Source organism: Pipistrellus kuhlii, unplaced genomic scaffold (assembly GCF_014108245.1).
Source record: "Pipistrellus kuhlii isolate mPipKuh1 unplaced genomic scaffold, mPipKuh1.p scaffold_m20_p_1, whole genome shotgun sequence".
Classification (NCBI taxonomy): domain Eukaryota; kingdom Metazoa; phylum Chordata; class Mammalia; order Chiroptera; family Vespertilionidae; genus Pipistrellus; species Pipistrellus kuhlii.
In genome coordinates this window covers 17,614,283-17,640,933 of record NW_023425404.1, presented here as the reverse complement: position 1 = coordinate 17,640,933, position 26,651 = coordinate 17,614,283, and the positions used below count along the sequence as shown (strand labels likewise).

The following is a 26,651-nucleotide window of genomic DNA, read 5'->3' as shown; positions in this document are numbered from 1 at the left end:
GTCAAATAACTGATTCTCTAATAATCTCTAATTGTTCTGTTATTTCTGGAACTGTTTACAGAGAAGAGTATGAATGGCAAAGAAAACACCTTAATAACAGAGGAATCTTACTTAGTTAGTAGTCATTATCCTTTTCTGAAAAAAAATTACATAGCCATAGTTTTCTTTCTGAAACAAGTTATCTGATTAATGGAATTAAAGAGCTGCAAGCCATGACCTTTATGAAACTATAATAGCTTTAATAACCATGTGTTAATTAGATTAGAAAATTAATCTATATTAGCACTCAATCGCCATTTTCTTCTTTCTTTCTTTCTTTCTTTCTTTTTTTTTTTTTTTTCAATAGCAATTTATCAAGCTCTGCTGGTGACTAAGGATGAAAGTGGGTTGCAATGTAACCTGGTATCTGATTAAATTAGTGCTATATCTGAAAGGAAGGCTCCCAGTGACACTAAATAAAACAATCAGAGTTTTCCTCCAGCTATTATAAGGGCCAGTTATTTGCAAAACTACTACACAAAGCGAAAGGTCCAGCCACATAGTATCACTAATGAGACTGAAGAAACTAGAGGTTTTTGTTTGGGAGAGCTGAGATTTGAAACCCTGGTTGTTGGCCATATTAACAACGTGAGCATCTAAATGTGCAGGTTTGCCGTCACCTCCTAAGATAATATTCCAGATTTTCTCACTTCAAATATATTATTTTATTTATTTTGTAATATTTCTAAAATCAAAGTGCATCTTAAAATTAATATATAAATTAAAGTTGTCTGTTGTGTGTATATGTAAGAATCCCCTACTTTTTAAGTATTTTATACTCTAAAAAATTTAAATCCATGTTCACATTATAAACTAATTTCATCTATATGAGCATCTAGGAGTAATAATATGAGACGAATTAGGAGGGAAATGAGTGCTCTTTTAATATCATATATAATAAAGAAAAAAATCTTGTTTATTGTATATTTATCTATATCTGAGTATTCATTATCTCAGTTAATTCTAACAACTACTATAATAAAGTAGTTATTACTATACAAGGGTGGGCAAAAGTAGGTTTATACTTGTGAGTATATAAGAAAGTTTATTTTTGTATTATTATTTATGAATTACTATATTATTTATTTGTATCATAACTGTAAACTTACTTTCACCCACCTCTATATGTTATAAATGAGAAAATTAAGTCATAATATGTTTGGGCAATTTGAATTTGAACCTTATCTGAATACTAGCCTCTTTCTAACTATTCCAATACTGCCTCATTGGAACATAGACTAAGTGTCTTATAATTTTCTTATAGGCTTATAATAGCAGATATTAAATTTCTAAAGGTAATTCAATTCAAAGTCATGGAATTGTATGTGTAGTTAAGTATTACTTATTTAAGTTTGCTAATAAAGAGACAAGACACCTGTCTCCTCCTTCAAATAAGTTTAACTTCTCAGTTATTGTTGATTCCACTTCATAAAAGAGATCAAAAACTTGAAAGAAAAGATAAATGATCATTCTCTTCAGACTTGAGAACATCATGTCACAGAGTCTCTACCTCAAACGAATTGGAAAATAATATTGGGAGTTAAAGTCAAAGTTGTTTTGTTTGCCTCAAATTGGGAAGGCCAGCATCTACAGAGCACTATTGTCAAATTGTAGCCAAAGCTGGTGAAATATCATTTAGTCACCATTTAAATTTCTGCAGGACCATTTTTTCATCCTCCTATACTTTCAATATTTATTCAAAGATCCTTTGAGCATATAATTACTATGTGTCAAATACTGTTGTAGGTGCTAGATATACTAAACTCTATTTACTAGATCTATTTTTCCATTAACAATAGGCAACATTATTCTAAAAGAATAATTTGTGGTGGTTTTTTTGGCCTTGTAGCTGCTAAATCCTGAAGATGACCTCTTACCAGGAAAGATTCGAGACAGCAATCGTTCAACCCTCTTAGCCACAATTCAGGAACATGGTTACCCCACAATCAACTTGGGAATTGTGGGAGACAAGTAAGTATTGGATTTTATTTCTAAGTTGTTATTATATAAATATGAATTTTGGAAGTACTAACTAGGTGGGGTTGTTGCTAAAGAAACAGAAATTAAGTATCATAATTTTCACCTATTTCATTCTTCAGAAGCCCAAGAATTATGGAAGTATCTATGTCCATTAGGGACAGACATTTTCCTGAAATGCCTATTACAACAACAGAAATATTTTGCTGCTTTTTAAATTTATAGGGATCTTTTTTTATAGTATTGTCTTTATCCTAGTGGAACTAATGGTGATAGTGTTTTATTCCTATTCATACTTCTACTTTTTTCAAGGAAGACATAGCTTAAGTGAGAAGGGTAAGAGAGAATGTCAAAATTAGCACTAACTGATTTTTTGAAGTTTAAGTATAGTTGTTTTCTAGGGCCTCTGTATTTATTTTGATATCCTTATGTAACCTGAGTTTCTCCAGACTTCACCAACTTGAAAATTCAGAGGGAAGCACGTTGACTATAACTGCCCATCTCTAACAGCATATTTACTAAATTAACTCAGCTCTTTACTAAAATCCCCAAGTATTCCAGTGACTGTCTAGCTGTATCTTACATGTTACCTAAAGCAAGTCTGCTTTCCCTTTGCCATGCAACACTTCTACTCATCCATCTTTCACCAGGTACTATTTCTCATTCACCAGAGGTGTGCCTGCTTTTAGTAATTCTGAAATATCAGCCTGGTGGAGACAAGCTAGGAGATAAACCTGTGTGGTGGATACCAGTATGTTTCTGTCACCCATAAACATCCTTCTCTCTCATTACTACCTGGTCACTGAGTAAAGTTCATTAAACCGAGATCTTTCATCCCTTAAGATGAGTATTTTCTCAGATATCAACTCTACCCTACCATTTCATAAGTTAATGCTCTCACACCTGTAAACCTAAACTGGATACAACACTTAAAAACTTAGACACAGCACCTTGCCAGTAAGCTGAGAAGCAGTAGCTTTTATGTCATCTGATCTTTTAAAGTTCTCTTCTTTCCTCCTGATTTTATATCTTTCTCTGAGGACATTGGAGTAGAGGCTGTTAGACATATTTTCAAACATCTTTCTTTTTAGATTCTTCACCACTTGTGTTTGCCTGGATGTTTAGTTCTAGAGAAGCCTATAGCTAAGTGGCCAGCCCCCATGAAACCCCTGGTGAAGCCAGTGTCACAGGTTACCTAATACCACCCTGATCCAAACTCCCTAGCCCTGGGGAAGTATAATAGAAAGAAAGGGGGGATAAAAGGCGGATAGTTATTTGCACTTGAACCTGACCAGTAACCTGTCCTTCCATGTAAACTTCAAGCACCTAAAAATCCTGATAAAGATACAGTTTTTAAAAAGACAAAATTCACTAATGAGAAAAGGTAGTACAGCTCCAAGAGTTCCAAAAACACAGAGCAGACCTTAAACTGTATAGACCTACGAAGTTGTTTAGGTTTTATTTCCTACCTATCATCACTGGTTCTGGCCCTGCCTTCAAGTGCGTTAATGAGCTCTAAGAAATAAGGTAAAAGGAGCATTTTTGTTTGTTTTTGTGTGTGTGTGTGTGTGTGTGTGTGTGTGTGTGATTTTGTTGTTGTTGGTGGTGGTGGTGGTGGTCATTTTAACCTTAATCTGTTCTGAACTATAATTCTGTCCATTTTATTTTCATATTTTGGTACTTTTGTATACAAATAAATGTTACTTGCCCAGCCGGAGTGCTCAGTGGTTGAGTGCCAACACAGACACCAGGAGGTCCTGTTTGATCCCAGTCAGGACAGATGCCAGGTTTGTAGGATCAGTCCCTGGGAGGGGATATGCAGGAGGCAGCCAATGGATGTTTTGCTCTCATATTGATGCTTCCCTCTCTAAAAATCAATTTTTAAAACTATATTTTAAAAAAAGGCATTAACACCTAATTCCATTACACAGTATTACTCTTCTTTCATTCTTTAATTCTATGCATGTATACTGTTTGTGTGCGTGTGTGTGTGTGTGTGTGTGTGTGTGAGTGCATGTGCAAGAAAACAAAGAAATCATATTCTTATTTTAACCTTCCTTTTCTTATTCATTATATTATAAACACTAGAGGCCTGGTGCACAGAATTCATGTACTGGGGGCAGGTGTCCCGCAGCCCAGCCTGCACCCTCTCCAATCTGGAACCCCTCTCACAATCCAGGACTGCTGGCTCCCAATCACTTGCCTCTCTATGCCTGACTGCCCCTAAGCACTTCTGCCTGACAGCCTGATCACCCCCTAACCAGTCCACTGCCAGCCTGATAAATGCCTAACTGCTCCCCAGCTGGCCCAATTGCCCCTAACTGCCCTCCCCTGCCAGCCTAGTCGCCCCCAAATGCCCTCCGCCTCTGGCCTGGTCATCCCTAACTACCCTCCCCTGCAGGTCTGGTCCCCCACAAATGCCCTCCCCTGCTGGCCTGGTCTCTCCCAACTGCCCTCCTCTGCTGGCCCAGTCACCATTAACTGCCCTCCCTGCTGACCTGATTATCTACAACTGCCCTCACCTACTGTCCTGGTCCCCCTCAACTTCCCTCCCCTGCAGGCCTAGTCCCCTCTAACTATTCTCCTCTGCAAGCCTGGTTCCCCTCAACTTCTCTTCCCCCCTAACTGTCCTCCCCTGCAGTCCTGTTTACCCCCTACTGCCCTCCCTGCTGGCCTGGTCCCCCCCCTCCAACTGCCCTCCTCTGCAGGCCTGGGTCCCCCACAACTGCCCTCCCCTGACAGCCATCTTGTGGTGGCCATCTTGTGTCCACACGGGGGTAGCCATCTTGTGTATTACTCTTTTATTATTTAGGATCTATTCATATCATTTCATAGTCCTCTGCTATATCATTTTTTTGCTATATCATTTTTTTAACTATATATTTTTTCATTCCAACATTTTTTTCAATTGCAATATACATTCAGTATTATTTTGTATTAGTTTCATATGTACAGTATAGTAGTTAGACAGTCATACACTTTACAAAGTGTTCTTCCTGATATTTCCAGTAGCTACCTGCCACCACACAGTTATTACAGTATTATTGACTATATTTCCTATGCTATGATTTACATTCCCATGACTGTTTTATAACTAACAATCTGTACTTCTTAATCCCTTCACTTTTTTTTTACACTTTTAATATTTATTTGTTTTGTTTTGTTTTTTATTGTCTAAAGTTTTACATTTGTCTTTTTTTTCCCCAATTGACTGCCCACTCTTCCCTCCCAAGCCATTTCCATCTCAGGCAAGCCCCCATCACCTTATTGCCTGTTTCTATTGGACATGCTAATATGCATGCATACAAGTTCTTTGGTTGCTCTCTAACTCCCTTCCCCACTCCTACTATTTGTCTATTTAGATCCTTTGCCCATTTTTTTTTATTATTGGATTGTTTATCTTCCTTTTCTTAAGTTGTATGAGTTCTCTGCACATTTTGGAGATTAAACCCTTATTAGAAATATCATTGGCAAATATGTTCTCCCATGCAGATGTGTTCTCTTGTTGTTTTGTTGATGATTTCTTTGTTGTGCAGAAACTTTTTATCTTGATGTAGTCTTATTTGTTTATTTTCTCCTTAGTCTCCTTGCCCTAGGAACTGTGTCTGTAAAGATATTGTTATAACATATGACTGCTATTTTGCTGCCTATGGAATCTTATAGGATTTTTATGGTTTCCCATCTTACATTTAAGTCCTTTAGCCATTTTGAGTTTGTTTTGTGTATGGTGTAAGTTGGTGATCTGGTTTTTGTTTTGTTTTGTTTTTTTGCAAGTATCTGACCAATTTTCCCTGCACCATTTATTGAAGAGACTGTCTTGACTCCATTGTATGCTCTTGACTCCATTATCCAATATTAATTGAGCATAATGGCTTGGGTTGATTTCTGGGTTCTCTGTTCTGTTCCACTGGTCTATATGTTGTTTTTGTGCCAGTACCATGCAGTTTTAAGAACCATTGCTTTGTAATATAGCTTAATATTTGGTATGATGATCTCTCCAACTTTGTTCTTCTTTCTCAGGATTGCTGTAGCTATTTGGGTTCCTTTTTTATTCCACATGAATTTTTGGAGAGTTTGTTCTAAATTTTTGAAATATGCCATTGGTATTTTAATGGTGGTTGCATTGAATCTGTAGATTGCTTTAGGTAAAACATTTTAATGATGTTGGTTCTGCCAATGTATGAACATGGTATGTTCTTCTATTTGTTTATATCTTCCTCTATCTCTTTTTTCAATGTTTTGTATTTTTTCGAGTACAGGCCTTTTATGTCCTTAGTTAAGTTTATTCCTAGGTATCTTAATTTTTTTGGTGCAGTGGTAAATAGGATTGTTTTTTTCGCTTCTCTTTCTGTGAGTTCATTATTAGTGTATAAAAAAGCCATAGATTTCTGGGTGTTAATTTCATATTCTGCTACATTGCCAGATTCATTTATTAGGTCCAGTAGTTTTTTCATGGAGTCTTTGGGGTTTTCTATGTATAGTATTATGTCATCTGCAAATAAGGACAGTTTTACTTCTTCTTTTCCAATTTAGATAACTTTTATTTCTTCATCTTGTCTGATCGCTATGGCTAACACTTCCAGTACTATATTCAACAGGAATGGTGAAAGTGGGCATCCCTGTCTTATTTCTGTTCTTAGGGGAAATGGTTTAAGTTTTTGCCCATTGACTATGATGTTGGCTGTAAGTTTGTCATATAAGGCTTTTATTATGTTGAGGTATGATCCTCCTTTCCCATTTGCTGAGAGTTTTTATCAACAAAGGGTGTTAGATTTTGTCAAATGCTTTTTCTGCATCAATTGATATGACAATGTTATTTTTGTCTCTCAGTTTGTTTATGTCATGTATCACATTTATGGATATTGTACCATCCTTGCATTCCCGAAATAAATCCCACTTAGTCATGGTGTATGATCTTTCTAATGTAATGCTGAATCTTATTTGCTAGAATTTTGTTGTGGGTTTTAGCATCTATTTTCATCAATGATATTAGCTTGTGATTCTCTTTCTTTATGGTGTCTTTATCTGGTTTGGGATAAGGATAATGCTATTTTCATAGAGTTTGGAAGTGTGCCTTCCTCTTGAATTTGTTGGAATAGCTTGAGGAGCATATGCTTCAGTTCTTCTTTGAATGCTTGGTATAACTCCCCTGAAAGACATCTGGACCAGGGCTTTTGTTTGCTGGAAGACTTTTTATTGCTGCTTCAATTTATTCGGTAGTTATCAGCCTATTCAGGTTTTTTTATTCTCCTTGATTGAGTTTTGGGAGCTTGCATTTTTCTAAGAATATGTCCATTTCATCTAGGTTGTCCATTTTGTTGGAATAGAGTTCTTCATACTATTTTTTCATAATTGTTTGTATTTCTGTGGGATTGGTTGTTACTTCACCTCTTTCATTTCTGATTTTGTTCATTTGAGTCTTCTCTCTTTGCTTCTTGGTGAGCCTGGTTAGATGTTCATCAATCTTGTTTATTCTTTCAAAGAACCAGCTCTTGGTTTTGTTGATCTTTTGTAATGTTTTTTCATATTGTTGTTGGGGTTTTTTGTTTGTTTTGTTTTGTTTTTGTCTCTATGTCATTTATCTTCTCTCTGATCTTTATTATTTCCTTCCTTCTGCTTATGCTGGGGTTTTCTTGTTGCTCTCCTTATAAGTCTTTGAAGTGTAGGGTTAAATAATTTATTACCATCTTTTCTTATTTTTTGAGATAAGCTTGCAGAGCTATGAACTTCCCTCTCAAGACTGCTTTCACTGTGTCCCATAGATTTTGAATTGTGTTTTCATTGTCATTTGTTGCCATAATGCTTTTTATTTCTTTTTTTATCTCTTTGGTAACCCAATCATTGTTTAACAGCATGCTGGTGTTGGATTTTTTTAAATTATTTTATTGTGATTGATTTCTAGTTTTATGCCATTGTGATCTGAGAAGATGCTTTATATGATTTCTATCCTCTTGGATTTTAAGAGACTTTACCTCTGCCCCAATATGTGGTCTATCTTTGAAAATGACCCATGTGTACTTGAAAAGAATGTATATTCTGTGGCTTTGGAGTGGAATGTTCTGAAGATGTCAATTAATTCCATCTGATCTAGGGAGTCATTTAGGATTGATGTTTCTTTGATGATTTTTTTATTAGAGGATTTGTATAGGTTTAGTGGAGTATTAAAGTCTCCTACTGTGACTGTATTGTTGTCAATATCTCCCTTGATATGCTCCAAAAGTTTTTTTTATGTATTTGTGTGCTATTGTATTGGGTGCATATATGTTTACCAGTGTTATATCTTGTTGAATTGCTCCCTTTAGTATTATGAAATGGCCTTCCTTACCTATTGTTATGGCCTTCACTTTGAGATCTAATTTGTCGGATATAAGTATTACCACCCTAGCTTTTTTTTCATTTCCATTCACCTGAAAAACCTTTTTCCATCCCTTCACCGTCAGTCTGGTTAAGTCCTTTGTTCTAAGGTGGCTTTCCTGTAGACAGCAGATATATAGGTCATGTTTTCTTATCTACTCAGCTACGCTATGCCTTTTGATTGGGGCATTTAATCCATTTACATTTAAAGTTATTATTGATAAGTAGTTTTTTGTCACCATTTTTATTCTTTATGCCTGTATTCCTTCTTCCCTTCCTATTTCTTCTTTTTACAGCAGACCCTGTAGCATTTCTTGCATTGCTAGCTTGGTGATAATAAATTCCCTTAGTCCTTTTTTGTCTGTGAAGCTCCTGATTTCACCCTCAATTTTTATTGATAGCCTTACTGTACACAGTATTCTTGGATTCAGACCCTTGCTTTGCATGTCTTTGTATATTTCATTCCATTCCCTTCTGGACTTCTGTGTTTCTGTTGAGAAATCAGTTAATAGTCTGATGACAAATCCTTTGTAGGTAACTTTCTATCTCTCTCTGTAAGCCTTTAAGATTCTTACTTTGTCATTGGTGTTTGCCAATTTAATTATAATGTGTCTTAGTGTCAATCTTTTGGAGTTCATCTTGTTTGGGATTCTGTGAGCTTCTCGGACTTGTGGGAGTTTTTTCTTCACAATATCAGGGAAATTTTCTGTTATTATTTCTTCAAACTGTTCTATTCCTTGCTCAGTTTCCTCTCCTTCTGTTACTCCTATTATGCGGATGTTAGTTCATTTTTTGTATTGCCCAAAGTTCCCTTAGGCTCTCCTCCTGTTTTTTAAGTTTTTTTTTCTAGATGCTGCTCTGCTTGGATATTTTTTCCTACCTTGTCTTCTAGTTCCCTGACGCAGTCCTCCACTTCTTCTAGTCTACTGTTGATGCTTTCTATTGAGTTCTTTATTGCAGCAATGTCAGTTTTCATTTCTTCTTAGATCTTTATTTCCTCTTGGTTCTTACACATATTGTTGAATTTGTCTTCCATCCTTTTCAGCAACTTTATGACCAATGCTCTGAAATTTTTCTCTGTCATATCGCTTGCCTACATTTCATTTACTACCTTTTCTGGTGAGTCTTCCTTTTCTTTGATATGCGGGCTGGTTTTTTTGGCTCACCATGAATGCTCCTCTCAGGGTTTCTGGTTATGTAGCTCTCTCTCTGCTGCATTGACTTTCTCTAGGCAATATCTGACCTTTCCATCCGCGGATGACCAGCTGTGTTTTATTCGGCAGTTCTGGGTGGGTGCTCTTTGGTTCAGTTGTTTCTTCTGCTCTGTGAGAAGGCGCAGGGCCCATCTGTAAATTCATGCCGCTTTGTCTCCTCCTGAGCAGACCTCCCAAGGTTTGAGTTCCAGCAATCATGGATTCACAGCTGAGGCAACTGATACCTGGGTGTTGTGGTTATAAGGTCCCAGAGGTATCCAAGATCTCCCAGGTTGAAGGTAGGCTGGGGTTCCAATCGCATTCAGTCTTCCAATCACAGATAGTGTGTCCTTTAAGATAGTGTGTCCTCTGCGGCAGACCCAGCTGCTCCAGGAGAGATTTCAGCTATTGTAGAGGCTGCCAAGTTAGTCCCACTGCCAGTCCCCAACCATCCCTTGGAATATAGCTTTCCCTCACTCACAAATACTGACACTCCCCAAATGTCCATGCACTCTCCTTTTGTTCTCTCACTCTCACACTATCTTGCAGCCTGCCCTCCCATCAGCAGCCATCTTGGATCTCTGCTATATCATTTTAATGCCTACATGTTATTCTCTAGTATAAAGTATCATAATATTTATTCATATTCCTTGTTGCCAAACATTAGTATGTTTCTAATCTTTCTCAATTGTAAGTAAATTATTAATATCCCTATAACTAAATCTTGGCATATATCCACAATTATTTGAGAGTGTTTTAAAAAAATTTTATCCATATTATGATAATTGTTGAATTTCTTCCATATGCAAAGCTATGTTAACAGCAGATGTAAAATGGTAAATAAAACAACTGAGGAGATTTGGGTAGTTAAATAAGTATAGATTACTTACTATGTGTGCTAATTGAGACAACTGTGACCAGACTTAGTTATGTTATTGGTGATTTGGACACATACATAGTTCTCTGTTTTTGCATTGTTTTCTTTTCCTCAGATTCCTGATAAAATTTCTTAAAGAAATTGTTATCTTTTGTCTTCTAAACAAGGTGCTTTCTTTCCCACCAGATTATAAGCTCCATGATGTACAAGGTGTGTCTTGATAACTCGATGTTCATAGCACTTAGTACAAGTACACCTCCTAGATTCAACAATCCTGCCATCTTTCCTTATACCACCCCATCTTTCCATGGAACTTACAAACTTACAACTAGGCAGTTGTCCAGAAGAATCTTAGAGGGTCCCTTAAAGTGAGTCCAAAAACCTTAGCCCTCAGAGCAGACCAGAAAGTACAGCACTAACAACAGAATTGCTCTGGTGACTAAGATACATCCTCATAAAAGGTACAATGTAAAGCTTTGTACCTGGGGTGATTCATTTTATATTTCTGAAGAAAAAAAAATGTAAGATGGGTGTGTGGGCATAATTCCAAATGTATTTTAAAAGCTTCTAATTTAAAAAGTTGGGGAACTGTTCCCTCTGACTTAAATAGATGATCTTATACATTTCCTTCTTGAATATATCAGTAATCATAATCCAGATATACAGAATCCACTTGGGGAAATCTCTTTTATTTATTTATTTTAAAGAGAGAAGAAAGGGTAGAAAGGACAAGGAGGGAGAGAGATAGAGGCAGAGAGAGAGAGAAACATCAATATGAAAGAAAAACATTAATTAGTTGCCCCTCATACACACCCCACCTGGGAATCACACCCACAACCTAGGTACATGCCCTAATCAGGAATCGAACCTGAAACCTTTTGGTTTATGGATGATACTCCAACCAACTAAGCCACCCTACCAGGGCTGAAGAAATCTTTTAAAATTAAGTTTGCTATTAATTGAGTTTATATTATTTCTAAAACTGATTTATTGAGCTGTCTATATTTCTACCTCAGCTATAAACCAGCTTGGTAATAGAGCTTCCAACCCATTGACTTGAACCTTCTAGCCTTTCAAGGCTTAAAGTGCTGAGAGATTCCCATATTAAGAAAAGGGTTCCCCACTGTGGAAAATTGCCATCACAGAAGCTTGCGCCACTCTAGTCATGCTGGGCTTGCTTGGCTCTGTCCTAGATGGTGTTTTGGATTTGAATTGCCTATTACTGCTACTGCCAATTTGTGAAGCTGCCTCTTCACATTAAAGCATGAACAGAAGGGTAATAAGCACTGAGATAGAAAATTGAATTTTTATAAAACTGGCACATGTAGCAGGAATTATCAAGATAGACTTAACAATACAGTGATTATTTGGGCAAAGCCCAGTGCCTTACACCTTCCAATTTGTGAATAAAACATATGCTAACTTACTAATGCTTACCTAATGTTATAAAAGTGGAAATTTCTAATTATCAGTTGGAATTTTGTCTGAATTTAATTGGTTCTTGTCATCTTTATAAACTGTCTACTTCCCTTTTCTGTTCAAAATGCAAGGTATTAATTTTCACTTCAACATAATAAATTCCTTTCCTGACCATTTATCAACAGAGGTCTCTGATTTTCTATTCGTTAACCAAAAATATTCTTTCTACTTGAACAAGCATGTGTTTAATAACAAAAATTCTTCCCACTCTCAGTGACAGACATTTTTAGTAACTATTACCGCTGACTTGCTTAATCCTTGAAAGTTGATGTTATTGATTCTTCTAAGAATAACCTCCAATTTTTACTGTACTTCTAGCATTTCTTACCAACCCCATTAAAGTAATATCTTCCAAAAAGCTTTTTCTAATTATTATATTCCAAATTTAATCATTATGTTCCACTCAATATTTATATAATTTCTTTATATGCATTTTTACTTTACTGTTAATTAACATATTTGAATTCACTCAGTGATATTAATTTCATTGCTAATTTCACTCATTTTCCTAAATTTTGCCATGTTTCCTGAACTATTGGGTCGGCAAGTAAGTAATTGCGGATTTTAAAAAGAAAATCAAAGACAATTTTTTCATGGAACTAAATAACTTTATTCTGTAATGTATTGCCCATTTTGATCAATGACCTTTTGCCATCTTTCAGGCAGCATCATAATCCCACGTTTAAAAAACTTCTGGTTTTTATTAGCAAAAAACTGAATCAGGTACGATTTGACATCATCATCATTATTGAAATTTTTACCATTCAAGGAGTTTTGTAAAGATCGAAACAAAAAGTAATCAGATGGTGCAAGGTCAGGACTATATGGTGGATGTGGCAAAACATCCCAACCAAGCTCCATTAATTTTTGCCGAGTGACCAAAGATGTGTGTGGCCTTGCATTGTCATGATGGAATACAACACCTTTTCGATTTGTCAATTCGGGCCGCTTTTCTTCAACTGCATTGTTTAATTTCATTAGTTGTTCAATGTAGACATCAGAATTGATCGTTCGGTTGGGTGGTAAGAGTTCAAAGTAGACAATTCCTTTGTAATCCCACCAAACTGATAACAAAACCTTCTTTTGATGAATATCAGCTTTTGATGTTGTTTGAGTTGGTTCACCTGGCCTGCTCCACGATCTTTTCCGCTTGATATTGTTGTAAACAACCCATTTTTCATCGCCAGTTATCAGTCGTTTTAAAAATGGATCATTTTCATTATGTTTCTTTAGCAAATCGCAGCTGCTAATGAGTTGCGTTAACTGTGATTCTTTCAGTTCGTGAGGAACCCATGTATCGAGTTTTTGAACATAGCCAAGTTGTTTTAAGTGATTTTCAATGCATGTATGTGATACATGAAGCTTCTCTGCAATCTCACGTGTTGTACTGTGACAGTCCGAATTGATTATTGCTTTGATTAGGGCGTCATCAACTTCAACTGGACAACCAGAGCGTTTTTCATCTTTGAGTGAAAAATCACCAGAACGAAATTTGGCAAACCAATTTTGACACTGCCGTTCTTTTAAGGCTTTGTCACCATAAACAGCACATAACTTTTTATGAGCTTGCGATGCGTTTTTCCCTTTGTGGAAATAAAAAATCAAAATATGACGAAAATGTTCCTTTTGATTTTCCATTTTTCAACGAATGCCAAACGAAAACTACAAAACAGATCAAAAAACTTTTTTTTACTGATTAACAGCTGAATAGCCAACTATCAAATAACAAAATGTGTTTTACATTTTTACTACGTCTGCAAACCTAAAAATTCAACTGAAGCCATATATGTGTGAAACCCGCAATTACTTACTTGCCGACCCAATAGCTTGTAAACTTAAGATAGAGACCATGCTTTCTTTTCTCTTTTTATGACTCTATGGTGCCTAAATACCCAGTGGGTCTGAAGAAGGACTCACTGGTGGCAATATGGAGTATGCAGCTTAATTTCATACGTGAAGTATGAAAAAATATTTGTTTTGAGGAATTTATCTTTGACCCCTAAAGAAATTAGTATATGTCCTGAACTATTTTTTGTTGTTATCTTGGTATAATAAACTGCTATTATTCCTTAATTTCCAATCCCAGAATTTTTTCTAACTCTACACTGTCTCTTCACTCAACTTAAAATTATATAGCTCACAGTTGGTAAAACAGATGAAACAGGAAACCAATTAGCAGCTGTTGTCCATCTGTGTGTTTATATTAAATATTTTAAAATAAAAGTGCATTTACATTCTGAATGCTCTGTCTGAAATCCATAAAATCTAAACATGGGTAGAAGGTCTGTCTTGGCTTTGAATTTTATATTAGACTTTATGGTAAAAAGAAAGAAAGAAAGAAAGAAAGAAAGAAAGAAAGAAGAAAGAAAGAAAGAAAGAAAGAAAGAAGGAAGGAAGGAAGGAAGGAAGGAAGGAAGGAAGGAAGGAAGGAAGGAAGGAAGGAAGGAAGGAAGGAAGGAAGGAAGGAAAGAAAGAAAGAAAGAAAGAAAGAAGAAAGAAAAGAAAGAAAGAAAGAAGAAAGGAGGGAGGGAGGGAGGGAGGGAGGGAGGGAGGGAGGGAGGGAGGGAGAGAGGGAGGGAGGGAGGGAGGGAGGGAGGGAGGAAAAGAAAGGAAGGAAGGAAGAAAAGAAAGAAAGAAAGAAAACTTTGCCAGAATCAGGATTGTGGTAATTTAAAGCAGATACAAATTTTAAGAAGGAAAAATGCTGTATTCCTTCACAGAAACTGATTCATACATAAATTTTTGAGAAAGCCACATTCATTCTCTGATAGATTTATTTTGAGCTATACTTCTACCTTCTCTTTTTTTTCTGCCTTTTTTTTTTAAGTTTAAGCTTCTTTGACATCTGATTAAGTTAAAGTTCGAGGGAAACTGTTGTTATTATCAGTAGCCATATCCCAAGTTGAAGATGAATGTCAGAGCTTTGCAGAGAAAAAATGCTGTTTGGTTTTTTAATGCAAGTCAAATAGTCAAATGTTCTTAATGTTTAAAAAGTGCAAGGAGGGAAAGTATAATATACAAGATGATTATTATATTGCAATGCTCTAGTCCATGTTGCCCTCTATGCTGCAGTCTACGTACTAGTATGAAGAGAAAATAGTTTCTGTATTTATATAAATTTCATTATTTTCATAGAATCACAGTATGCTAGAATTGAAAGGAACTTCTGATGTTAGCTAGTCAAATCTTTCACTATTGGAGGTGTTAGAGAAAATTCCTAACTAGCCTTCTGGTTTTTGTCTGATACTTCTAGAGAAAAAGATCTTATTTGCCTCATGAGATGGTACATTTTATTGTTGGATGGCTCTTATGATAAGGATGCTTTTCCATTTCACTCAGCCAGTCTTTATCCCTGTTTCTTTCATCCATTAGTCCTAATTCTGCCCTCTGGAGCAATACCAAATAAATTGTCTCTCTATTATATATGACAACCTTTCAAAGAAAGTACTATTTATGTCTATATAAATATTAAATAGTATCTTCTCTTCCATCCACAGACAATATTATTGCCCATAATATCATTATGTTGTAATAATTGTACACTATCCATTCCCAAAACTACTGTGGAGAGATGGCATAGATGCAGGGTTTGTTTAGTTCATTTGTTGAGTTTCTAAAATATGTAGAGATTTGGAGAGGCAATCAAGGAGCCTAGATAAATGAGACCCTGTCTTGTGAGGCAGTCATATGTTATTATATCATCCTTATAAATTTAACTTTTCCCAATTTGTTGCTTCTCTTTATTCTTTTTAGTTCTTTTACTTGAAATTTCACTTTGATATCAATATACCACTCTTACTTTTTTGCTTTTTACATTTGCCTCCTGATATCTTTTTGCCCTACACTTACCTTCTGTCTTTCATTTTCAAGTGCATAGTTTGTAAAAAAAACATTCAAATGGGATTTGAGCTAAAGAGGGTGGGGAAAAACTGCAATCTTGCGTCTGCCTTCAGTTACTGTAACCCTGCCATAAAGTTTGTTTTGCTTTACCATGAAGTTTGCTCTAAAAACATTCCTTGATGTTTTCCTTTCTTTTCTGTTTATTTTTATATTAAACTTTATGTTTAATATTTATACAGTTTTATTATTTCTTCACTATCCCCCTCATGCTTTTATTCCAACTTCTGATATTCATAATCAAATATATATTTCTCCACTATTATATTTCTAAAGGATGCTAAGTATATCCCTCCTATAAGGCATCCCATTTCTTCTCTGCACCCCCTATACCAGTGAGATCCTTAGAATACTTCCTCCATCTCTTCCCATTCCCTCAGCTTTTAGGTAATAATGCTGCAACCATGCTCTTAATTACGAGCTAATAAGGTTTTTTTTGTAGTATATCTCTGTATTTTCTAGGGAAATCCACATATATATATATTAATTCCTCAGTTTATTTGATCATTATATATTAGATTTAGCTATATAGTCCTATAAATATGTGTGTGGCTCACTAGCATTTCCTCTTTCCTTGCTCTTTCTTGAGATCTCTGATCTGATTTTTTTCAGAATATTACTTATTAACTTATCTGAATTTTTTCATTTTCACAAATATCATTCTTCTATCCTCATGGGTGAATGCTGCCTGACTGGATGAATATATGATTTGGTAATGGCAAGCCTTTTTTTTTTTTTTTTTTTTCAGAATATGTTGATGTTAATCTACTGTTTTATAATTTTTGGTATTGTAGGTAAGAAATCCAAAGCCAATATTCTCTTTTTAGTAAATCAAATCTTACTGTCTGACAGCTTGTAAGATTTTCCCTTTATCCTTGAAATTATACAACTTTACCAGGACATTCATATATATCCTATATAACAGAGAGCTAATATGCAAATGGTTGTCACACCCTTACCCCATCACACCTTAAAGGCTCAGACACTCAACACTGGGGAGAGAGGAATGGGGACAAGCCAGGCACAAATGAGCTTGCGAGAGAGGAATGGAGACTAGCCAGGCTGAGGCCTGGGACAGGGACAAGCCTCCCACCCTGTAGTCCCCTGTGGTTGCGGTTGGCCCAGGCAAAGCCAGCCCAGGTCCTGGGTGCCTTCTGCTGGCCAGTGGAGATAATCCCGGGTCCTAGGTGCTTGTGACTGGCCAGAGGAGGGAATCCTGGGTCCCCTCACAGGAAGTTAAGGGCAATCAGGCTAACAGGGGAGCAGTTAGGAGCAATCAATAGGCAGGCAGAGGTGGTTAGGGGCAACCAGGCAGACAGAGTTAGTTAGGAGCAATCAGCAGACAGGCAGAGGCAGACAGAGGGGTTAGGGGCAATCAGGCAGGCAGGCAGGTGAGCAGTTTGGAGCCAGTGGTCCTGGATTGCGAGAAACAGTTGGACATCTCCCAAGGGGTCCCAGATTGGAGAGGGTGCAGGCCAAGCTGAGGGACCCCTCCAACAAATTTCATGCACTGGGCCTCTAGTATATATATATATTTGATCTTGCCTAGAACTCAGTAAATCTTTAATTTTGTAAGTCAATCTCCATTAGTGCTTTAATTATTTGTTTGTTATTGTTAAAATTATATATTTTCTGGAGTAGTTTTATTTCACAATGAGTTACCTGTCCTAAATAGTATGCTTACTCTTCCACATCCCATTACTAGCCTCTAAAATTGCTGGTATTTTCCTTGTCTACTGAGAGATCTATTTGCCCTCAGCCCTCAGGAAGCTGCTACAATCCTGAGAACCTGATAGGAATGGAGTTGTGGTAGAACATGTGATAAAGGCACAGAAGTCACAACTGAATTGTCAAAGCTCCAGTGACAAGCTGCCACTCTTCTCTTAAAGTAGAGGCGGGGGGTGGGGGTGGGAGAGCCTCTATACTTCTTGGACATTTAGTTGTAAAAGTTTGGGTTTTCTCAGCCTTTCAGGATAGGGCAATGTGGATAATTTTTAGGTAGACTTGCAGATCAGCTTAAAAATGTTACCTTGAAGCTAACTGGATCCCAATTAGCTTTAAGTGCTTTAAGTCAGTGAATGTTAGACACAAAAAGAACCTAGTCTAAATGTTCTCATTGCAAATAAGAATAATGAGACCCAAAAAGGACATTGGTTTTTAGTCATCTAAACAGTAGAGACAAAATTGGATTGTAGACCTTGTAACACTTAGGCCTTCAATTAACTGTTCTATTTTCTGTTACCCAGTATTTAAATTTTTAGCATTTAGTACTAAATCAACTCTCTTATAGAATACTTTCATATAATATTTGACACTCTAAGAGAACAATGGAGAGGTACTTAATTTAAGTGAAAATGGATAGAAAGATTAATGCTAGTATTTGATTTATTTTTAAATAATTAATTATCATCTAATTCTAATTAAAACTGTGATTGTTAATGAAGGCAGAATTAAATGATATCACACTATCCCTTTAAGACCTGCTGCTCTTTGAGAGAAAGGATGCTACTCCTATATACGTAGGAAGGTTTATCTTACATCTCCATTGTGGCAATGTTGAGAAGATATCTCAAAAATTTAAAGTATAAATTATTTTTCAATCATCACTATTTGGCATACACAAATATGATTTCTATATTTAGATAATGATAGCTTTTATCTGAAGGTATACTATGTATAACAAAGTATCTTTCACAATGTTAACATTACTATAGTTTAAAAGAATAGAAGAATAACATAGGGTGACCTTGAACCTGTCACTAACTCCTAGAATTGTAAAACTAAGACATAGGTTTGAAAGTGTATTGTTCTTTTAAAACATGAGTATTAGTGTACTTAATTTAATTCTTAAATATCAACTGATCTTATAAGAAGTAATGTCATATATAAGGTCATACTATCTATATAAACAAAAGCCTAAGTGACCAGCCAACCAGCTGACCCTCTGGTATCTATGACTCACAATGACCACTGGGGGAAGGCACTCAATGCACAGACATGGAAACAGAGATCAGACTGATGAATCTCAGAGGGAAGGGAATATGGGAGAGGGCTGGAAGAGATTAACCAAAGATGATATATGCATACTAGAGGCCCAATGCAAGGATTCAAGCACTAGTGGGGGTCCCTTGGCCTGGCCTACAGGGATGGGTCCAAAACCAGCTCTGCAACATCCCCTGAGATGTCCCAGATTGCAAGGGACCTCACTGGTGCACAGATTGCACCAGGCCTCTAGTAAAGTATTAACTAACATAACATAAGATATGATTGGGATGTTTTATAGTTTTACTCTCCTAAATTTGAGAAAACTAATATGCTATGATCTCATTAACAAAACTGAGGAAAATTATAAATTATTTTTATCCTACTATAATATTCATAATTTATAATCCTTATTACTATTTCTCTTTTTATTAATATCATCTCTTAGTCTCAGAAAGTAAGCTCAGTTTTTATTGTTTTAAAGTAAAGAAGTAGGAGGAGAAGGAATATGCATATCAACCTTTTATTACCTAGGGATTATCTTATGTTGGAGATATTTCACTAATTAAAATATAATATAAATCATCAAAACTTCTTTTGATGGCTTGTAAACAAACCTTAAAGTTACATTTAAGCAAAATTGATTTTAGTTTCCATTTGAATATAGTATTCATAGTATGTTTGTTTCAGTCTCCAGAATTGTACTAACATGTCCCCACATTCACTCTCTGATCACCCAAAGTGGTCCCCACCTGCTATCTTAGCATGCTCTATTTGATGCTTTTGAGCAAGCATTCATTTTCATGAGAATTTTTCTTGATGACATGTCCTATGCCTGAAAAAACTAGGCAATCACTCTGATTAGGTAGTAGGATGGAACAATCACAGCAAAGATCCAGAGGTCCTGGTCCTAGCTCTGCCACTTACTGCTCTGTCTGCCTTTAACTTATTACTTTGCATCTCTGAATATCACTTTCCTTTTCTGTAAAATGGGCATAATAATACCTGTTCAATCTACCTCACAGACTGTAAGGGAACAAATGGAATTGTAATATGCAATATAAATTAACTTTTAAATGCTCTGACTATTGTCATACATTGGTACCTGTTCCTTTTGTAAGCTATTGTCTCTTACTAGATTTCAGACACCAGAAGCATGCAACAGAGTAGAATCAAAGAAAGGGGCAGAGGGAGACAGGACACAAAGAATGTGTACAACTTTGACATTTAATGATTTTGTTCATCCACTAGCCATGGAGTAGGAAGCAGCATTCAGCATATTCTTTGAAATATAAATTATAAGAATTTAGTATTAAATTCATTTTAGTTTGTTTTTGAAAATTATAATTTTTTATGTGGAGAGCTGATGACTCTGCAGTTTTAAAAAATAGGAAAACAATCTTTCCTGTGAAAGTTTGAAAACAATGAATGAGAAAAATATCACTGAAAAGTATATTTATTTATAGTCATCATCCCAGGACCTTTATCCATCTACAAAGATTACTACCATGATGATGTATATATCACTGATGCTTTGTAGAATCAACATGTTATAAACTATACTAGAGGCCCAGTGCACGGATTCGTGCACCAGACTGGCCCGTGGGGATCTAACCGAAACCGGCTCTCTGACATTCCCTGAGGGGTCCTAGATTGTAAGAGGATGCGAGCCAGGCCAAGGAACCCCACCAGTGCATGATCAGGGCTGGAGAAGGACCACGGGAGAGCTCCAGGACGTGTCTGACCCATCTCACCCAGTCCTGATCAGCGGGATCCCAGCAGCAAGCTAACCTACCGGTCAGAGTGTCTACCCCCTGGTGGTCAGTGCATGTCTTAATGACTGGTTCGACAATCAAATGAAAGGTTGGAGGGACAATTAGCATATTAGGCTTTTATTATTTAGGATAATGAGATTAGTGAAATTAGCTAATGTCTCTTTATACTAACACAGATGTGTATTTCATTGATAATATTCATTATCCATTCACCTGAACCACATTCCACATCATCCTGTGTTTTTGATGTTTTTACCATTTACTCCATTAGGCCCACCATTTGATTCAGCTTAACGATAGTATGATCCAACATGGCAAAGGGCCCGGAACCCTGAACCCATCACATGCATATCTTATGGTAATCTACTACAAGAAAAAAAACTGCTATATTTATCAAATTGTTTATGTTTTACACATCAACCCTTCTTTTGTTAAATATCTGGGTACATTTTTTGCTGCATAAGCAATTAACTAGATGACTTTATTTAAAGAGTTCCTATGTTAGTAGGTTGAACCTCATGTGACCCATTTTTCAAACTTTTACTTTTTTTTTTTTTTTTTTTTTTACTGTTGTCTCTTCTTGGGAGCTCACTCTTCAGAACCAACCAACTCTCAATATACTCATGGACAGGCCAGTGCTGAAGGAGAAGGAGAATCTTATCCAGAATCAATAAGAAAACCTAATAATAAATAGTATTCAGGCTGGAAGCAGGCCTAACTTGCTGTTGAGTCATTAGACTCCATACACATAGCCGTGTGAATGTATTTGAGGCCCTGTTTATGATTTTCTTTTGTGTTAGTCATGCATATTTAAAAAACAAAACAAAACAGCCAAGCATACCAGATTGTTAGGTATGTTTGTAGAACAACACTAAAGCAATAACAACAACTACTAACCCTTCTTAAAACTTAGTTTGTATCAAATATTATTCCATAAACTATTTCATATGTAGTATCTCAGTTGATCCTCATAACAACCCTAATTACCCCTACTTTATAGATGAAAAACTGAGACCGAGAGAAATTAAGCAACTTGTCCAAGGCTCTACATCTAGCAATTAATAACACCAGGATTTAACCTCGGTAGCCTGACTCCAAGTTCATACTCTTAATCTCTGTGCTGTGACATTTCCCAACTAGTTTAATCTCTTATAGAGCCTGTTCACCTCTCCATCAATCTCGAGTTCCTTTCCTTGCCTCTGTCACCCCTGAATAAAAAGTGAAATGATGTCCTGGTTAGAATTTTTTTTTTTCCTTCTCCTCATCCTCTTCCTCTTACTTGAGTAAATTTCACTACCTCGAAAGATTTGGGAGAATATATGCTATCTCACTGAGATCATTTGACATAAAGTTAACAATAACCTACCAAAGCTAGCTTAAACTAAGAAGGAATTTATGGGAAGATGTAGCCTTATCTCATGGAACCCAAAAGCAAAAATAGGCCCCAAAAGGTAATAAAAGCAAGAACTAGTATATCAGAAGCTAGGATTTCTTCCTTTTTAGACATATGTGTTAGATGTCCAAGGGGAAATAAGGGATACATACCCACCCTTTTCCCAGGGTGAGAAGGGTGTCGTCTTGGGCAAATATTCTTCAAAAGGGTCATTTTCTGTACTCTGTCATTTGAAGGGAATGCAGGCGTCGTGCACATTGCCCAGTTGCTTTTATGGATTAAAAATATTTACTAAACAGGCCTTTTGAGCTATTCCTTGCCTTCCTGTTCTTCCGTAAGCCCCAACACTCGTCATTTTGTTTGTTTTTTTCTCACTTATTTAATCCTAAATTAGGCCTTTGCAGCCCTCCTAACATGCAGAGGATAAGACTCTTGACTTCACTCCATCTCTTCTTCAAAGGTCTTTCAAAGGGGCTGGTACACTTGTCTTTTTAGTTGACTCTCAGGAATCTGCCTAGTTTCAGTACCTAATATTCATCCTATCCCTATACCATCTCTAAATGGTTCATACGGTCTCCGCTTTCCTTGTTCTTTTTTTTTTTTTTTTTTTTTTTTTTCTATCCTTTCTTTTCTCAGGAAACACCTACTGGCTCCTCTTATTTTTAGTGAACCTCTCGCACCTATTTCCCGTTAAATGAAGTCAAATTCTTGAGCTTGACAACCCTCCAAGATGTCTTACTCCATCTTTCCCAGTCATTTAAAGTCAAGTCCTTCACTCTAGCTCATTTATTTCCCCCACTGACCTAGAAGCGCCTCAGGCTTCATCTCAGGCTGATCCTCTTTTCCTATTCCTTTCAACCTATAAAAATCCAGCCCATTTCTCAAGACCTGACTGACTTAGGTTATACGGTAGTCCCTCTAAAGAATCTTACATGGGGCCGAAGCTGGTTTGGCTCAGTGGTAGAGCGTCGGTCTGCGGACTGAAAGGTCCCAGGTTCGATCCCGGTCAAGGGCATGTACATTGGTTGTGGGCACATCCCCGGTGGGGGGTGTGCAAGAGGCAGCTGGTCGATGCTTCTCTCTCATCGACGTTTCTAGCTCTCTATCTCTCTCCCTTCCTCCTCTCTGTGAAATATCAATAAAATATATATCTTTTTTTTAAAAAAAGAATCTTACATGGTATCTCCAACACACAGCAAACGAGTGTCCTGGTTTGCCTGGGATTTCCTAAGACATATGACTTTTAGTACAAAAGCTGGGATATTCCTAGGCAAATTGGGGTGGTCAGGATGCCTATCAATACCTCATAATTTCCCCTTATACGTTACCCTGTTAGATAGAGAGCAAAAGAAAAAAGAAGAAAACCCTGTGAAAGTACCAGTAGCCATTACTTCTGTGCTCATAATTCTTTCTCCATATTAAGAGTTATGCTTCTGTTGGGCAGAGACCCTTAGATTCCTACTTTGTACAGAATATAGTGCTGTGCTCAGGTTAATGCCTACTCAGTGAATAACATGGTTTAGTTTAAAGTGGGCACTATATCTAAAACATTTTCCTTGTGTATTAATGTGTTTGTCTTTGTTTTTTCCAGCCCAGATGACTTACTCAATGCCTTGAATGAGGGTATCAGTCGTGCTGATGTCATCATCACATCAGGGGGAGTGTCCATGGGGGAAAAGGTATGAAAAATGGGGATCATGGAAATTTATTTACTATAATATCCTTTCATACAATTGATTAACTGTGATCTGGTAGCTCTCTGGGACATAATGAGACTCCCACAAAGATGAAAACCCATGGGGCTTCAGAATTTTCTGTGCATACAGAAAGGGATGCTGTCTAGGTCAGACAGCTTGCCTCAGAAGCAGCATTGAAAATCCCACAACTTGCATTATGATTTTGGTCTTCCCTTGGAGATTTCTGGGTTTTTGCTCAATCAACCTTAGTACAATACATTAGGACTTCCTTTTATGTAATATTTACTCCCAAGTTAAAACTCCAAGATCCTTCCTTCTAGTTAAATTTAAATTATAGATGACCTTGCCCCCCTGCTCTCCCACACACATATTTCAAACTTGGTTACTCACAAAGGAGAAAGAGAAGATTATTTATTCCTTTGCCCTACTTGAAAAATAGTCATAATCATAATCATCATAATAATGAAAATAAAATACAATCATGGACATAACTATATAGGATTTTATAAGACTAAGTATATTTGCATATGATATATGCTTATTCCTATCGATATAAAATTACAATTTGATTATCTCAGTATCATTAAATTTATACATATGTCTAAATGAAATGTGTTGGTCCATGATTATTATTGGATTCATTGAATAATCTTATAAAAGTGAAATATTCTTTACTACGATAACCAACCTTATGTTTGGCACAATAACATTTCAGATCACAAAATATTTTGCCAATGCATAATCCCTTTCCATGTTTTTTTATTAAATCTCATATTAATGACTGAACTGAAAATTATAAAAATATTGTCATAATAGCAACTTTTACTAAAATTCATATTTTCCAAATGCTTGATATATTTTTAGCTAGACCTTATGTATATGATTGTTCTTGGACCCTACATTCACTTACTAAGAAGCTGCCTTAAACCATAACCTGACTCTTTGGATGGTGAATTCTCTAGGCTCTGAGAACAAATGTCAGAATTCAATAAAAAATTTGTTATTCCCAGGGAGTATGTCATGTATAACTTATATTGGTTATTCATGAACTTAATTGTAGGACAATAACTATTTGTCAGACCTAAAGTTTGTCTTTCCTAATATTTCTGAAGAGGCAAGAAGTTTATAACTAACCAAGATGTTATTTATCCTAGGGCTGTCCTCACAATTAAAAAGAGCCAATATAGTAAGGCCTATTACTTTTCTTTATAAAGGAGCCAATGAAAATTGACTCTTTCAGAGTTGCTTCCCTCAAAATCTCTCCTCACTGCTACCTGCCTTGCTTCACACAGACTTTTTAAAGAGTTCTTATTTTTATAAAACACTGAAAGTTTCAGATAAACAGAATCTGCTTTTTGTCCTGAAAACTAAAGAATTATATGAATTACTATAAATTTTCTACAACCTGCAAAATTGTAAAATATCTCAAAAACAATGAATGGTGCAGATAACCAAGAAGAATATACTTAGCCTGGATACCCAATAATATTTTTTTTTTGCCTATTTAACAGTCTCTTAAGTTTTCTTAATAGTGTCTCCATTACCTCATCTTATCAAAATAATCACAAATAGTTTTGATCACAAAAAAAGGGTAGTCTCATAGGCTTACTCTAATTATTTGACAGCAAGACTGTTCATTAATAATTTAGGCCTTCTTGAATTTGTTGTAAATTTATAGTTAAACAGCTATAGAATATTAAAACTAATCAACAATATTCTGAACAAATAAATACAGTAAAATCTTTCCTTATAATTTTATTCAGCCCTATATTATCCCCACTCTGCTAGATCTTGGGTTTGCAGCCTGTTTTCATGAAACAATCTGCTTCTATTCTATAGAGTCCTGGGATTCCTGACTCAGTTCACTGGTTCTGTATAAAAGTTATCTAAACTGTATCTAAGCCTGTACCCAAGACTATTCTTTGAAGTATCAGTATTTCAAAGTTCCTCTGACATTCCTTCCTCGTGCTCTGAATCTGCCTCACAAACTATTGACTGAAGCTTATAGCTGAGCCTACTGCAAGCATCAGAGTAAAACAGAAACTCCATAGATAGCAGATACTTAATGGCTATGCATCATTTGATGCTGTAATCAATAATATCAGAATAGAAGATAAGTAAAATTCTCTATTGGGATACAGTATCGAAATTTTTTCTTTTTTTAATGTATTTACTGATTTCAGAGAGAAAGGGAAAGAGAGAAATAGAAACATCAATGAGGAGAGAGAGAATCATTGATCAACTGCTTCCTACACACCCCACATTGGGGATCAATCCCACAACCCAGGCATGTACCCTGGCTGGGAATTGAATTGTGACCTCCTAGCTCATAGGTCAACGTTCAACCACTGAGCTACCCCAACTATTTCATAAAATTTTTTATCAGTGTTTTCCCAGAAAGTAAAAGCATAGTGGACAGCTAGGGCATTGTCAAATCTCCAGGCACTTTCCATAAAGCATAAAATTTCTGAAGTAGTTATTTTTATAACATTTTACCTATAAGAATCATGCTTTAAAGCACACTGACTATCTCTTCTCAGATATAATAGCAACCCCCTTCCCATAACACTCTTAAAATTGGGACATTATTGGACAAACCTAATTATTTCTAAACATCTCTTTTTATAAGATGAAAGCACAAATCTTTATGATTTCCTAGAAGACCCTCTAGAAAATTTGAAAGATAGTTTCAGGTGTAAAAGATATTTTGAAGTTTTGTTTTTGTTTTTCTAAATTTAGGCCTGATTTTTATTTTTATTTTTTAAATATATTTTTATTGATTTCAGAGAGGAAGGGAGAGGGAAAGAGAGATAGAAACATCAACGATGAGAGATAATCATTGATCGGCTGCCTCCTGCATGCCCCCTACTGGGTATTGAGCCCAAAACTGGGCATGTGCCCTTCAGTCACAGTCCAATGCTTTATCCACTGGGCCAAACCAGCTATGGCTGAACCACAGCTTTTTAATTATTTACCTTACTAACTATA

General features: G+C 36.1%; 1 protein-coding gene across 13 annotated transcripts in view; it reads left to right on the top strand.

The window, feature by feature from the left end:
* GPHN (gephyrin) overlaps positions 1-26,651 on the top strand; it is a 355,412-nt gene that overhangs the window by 311,618 nt on the left and 17,143 nt on the right. For all 13 annotated transcript variants that reach the window (XM_036434071.2, XM_045579636.1, XM_036434065.2 and 10 more), the window contains 2 exons: positions 1,889-2,010; positions 23,558-23,645. In XM_036434071.2, the coding sequence (XP_036289964.1) occupies positions 1,889-2,010; positions 23,558-23,645 (210 nt within the window). The remainder of the gene's footprint in view (positions 1-1,888; positions 2,011-23,557; positions 23,646-26,651) is intronic.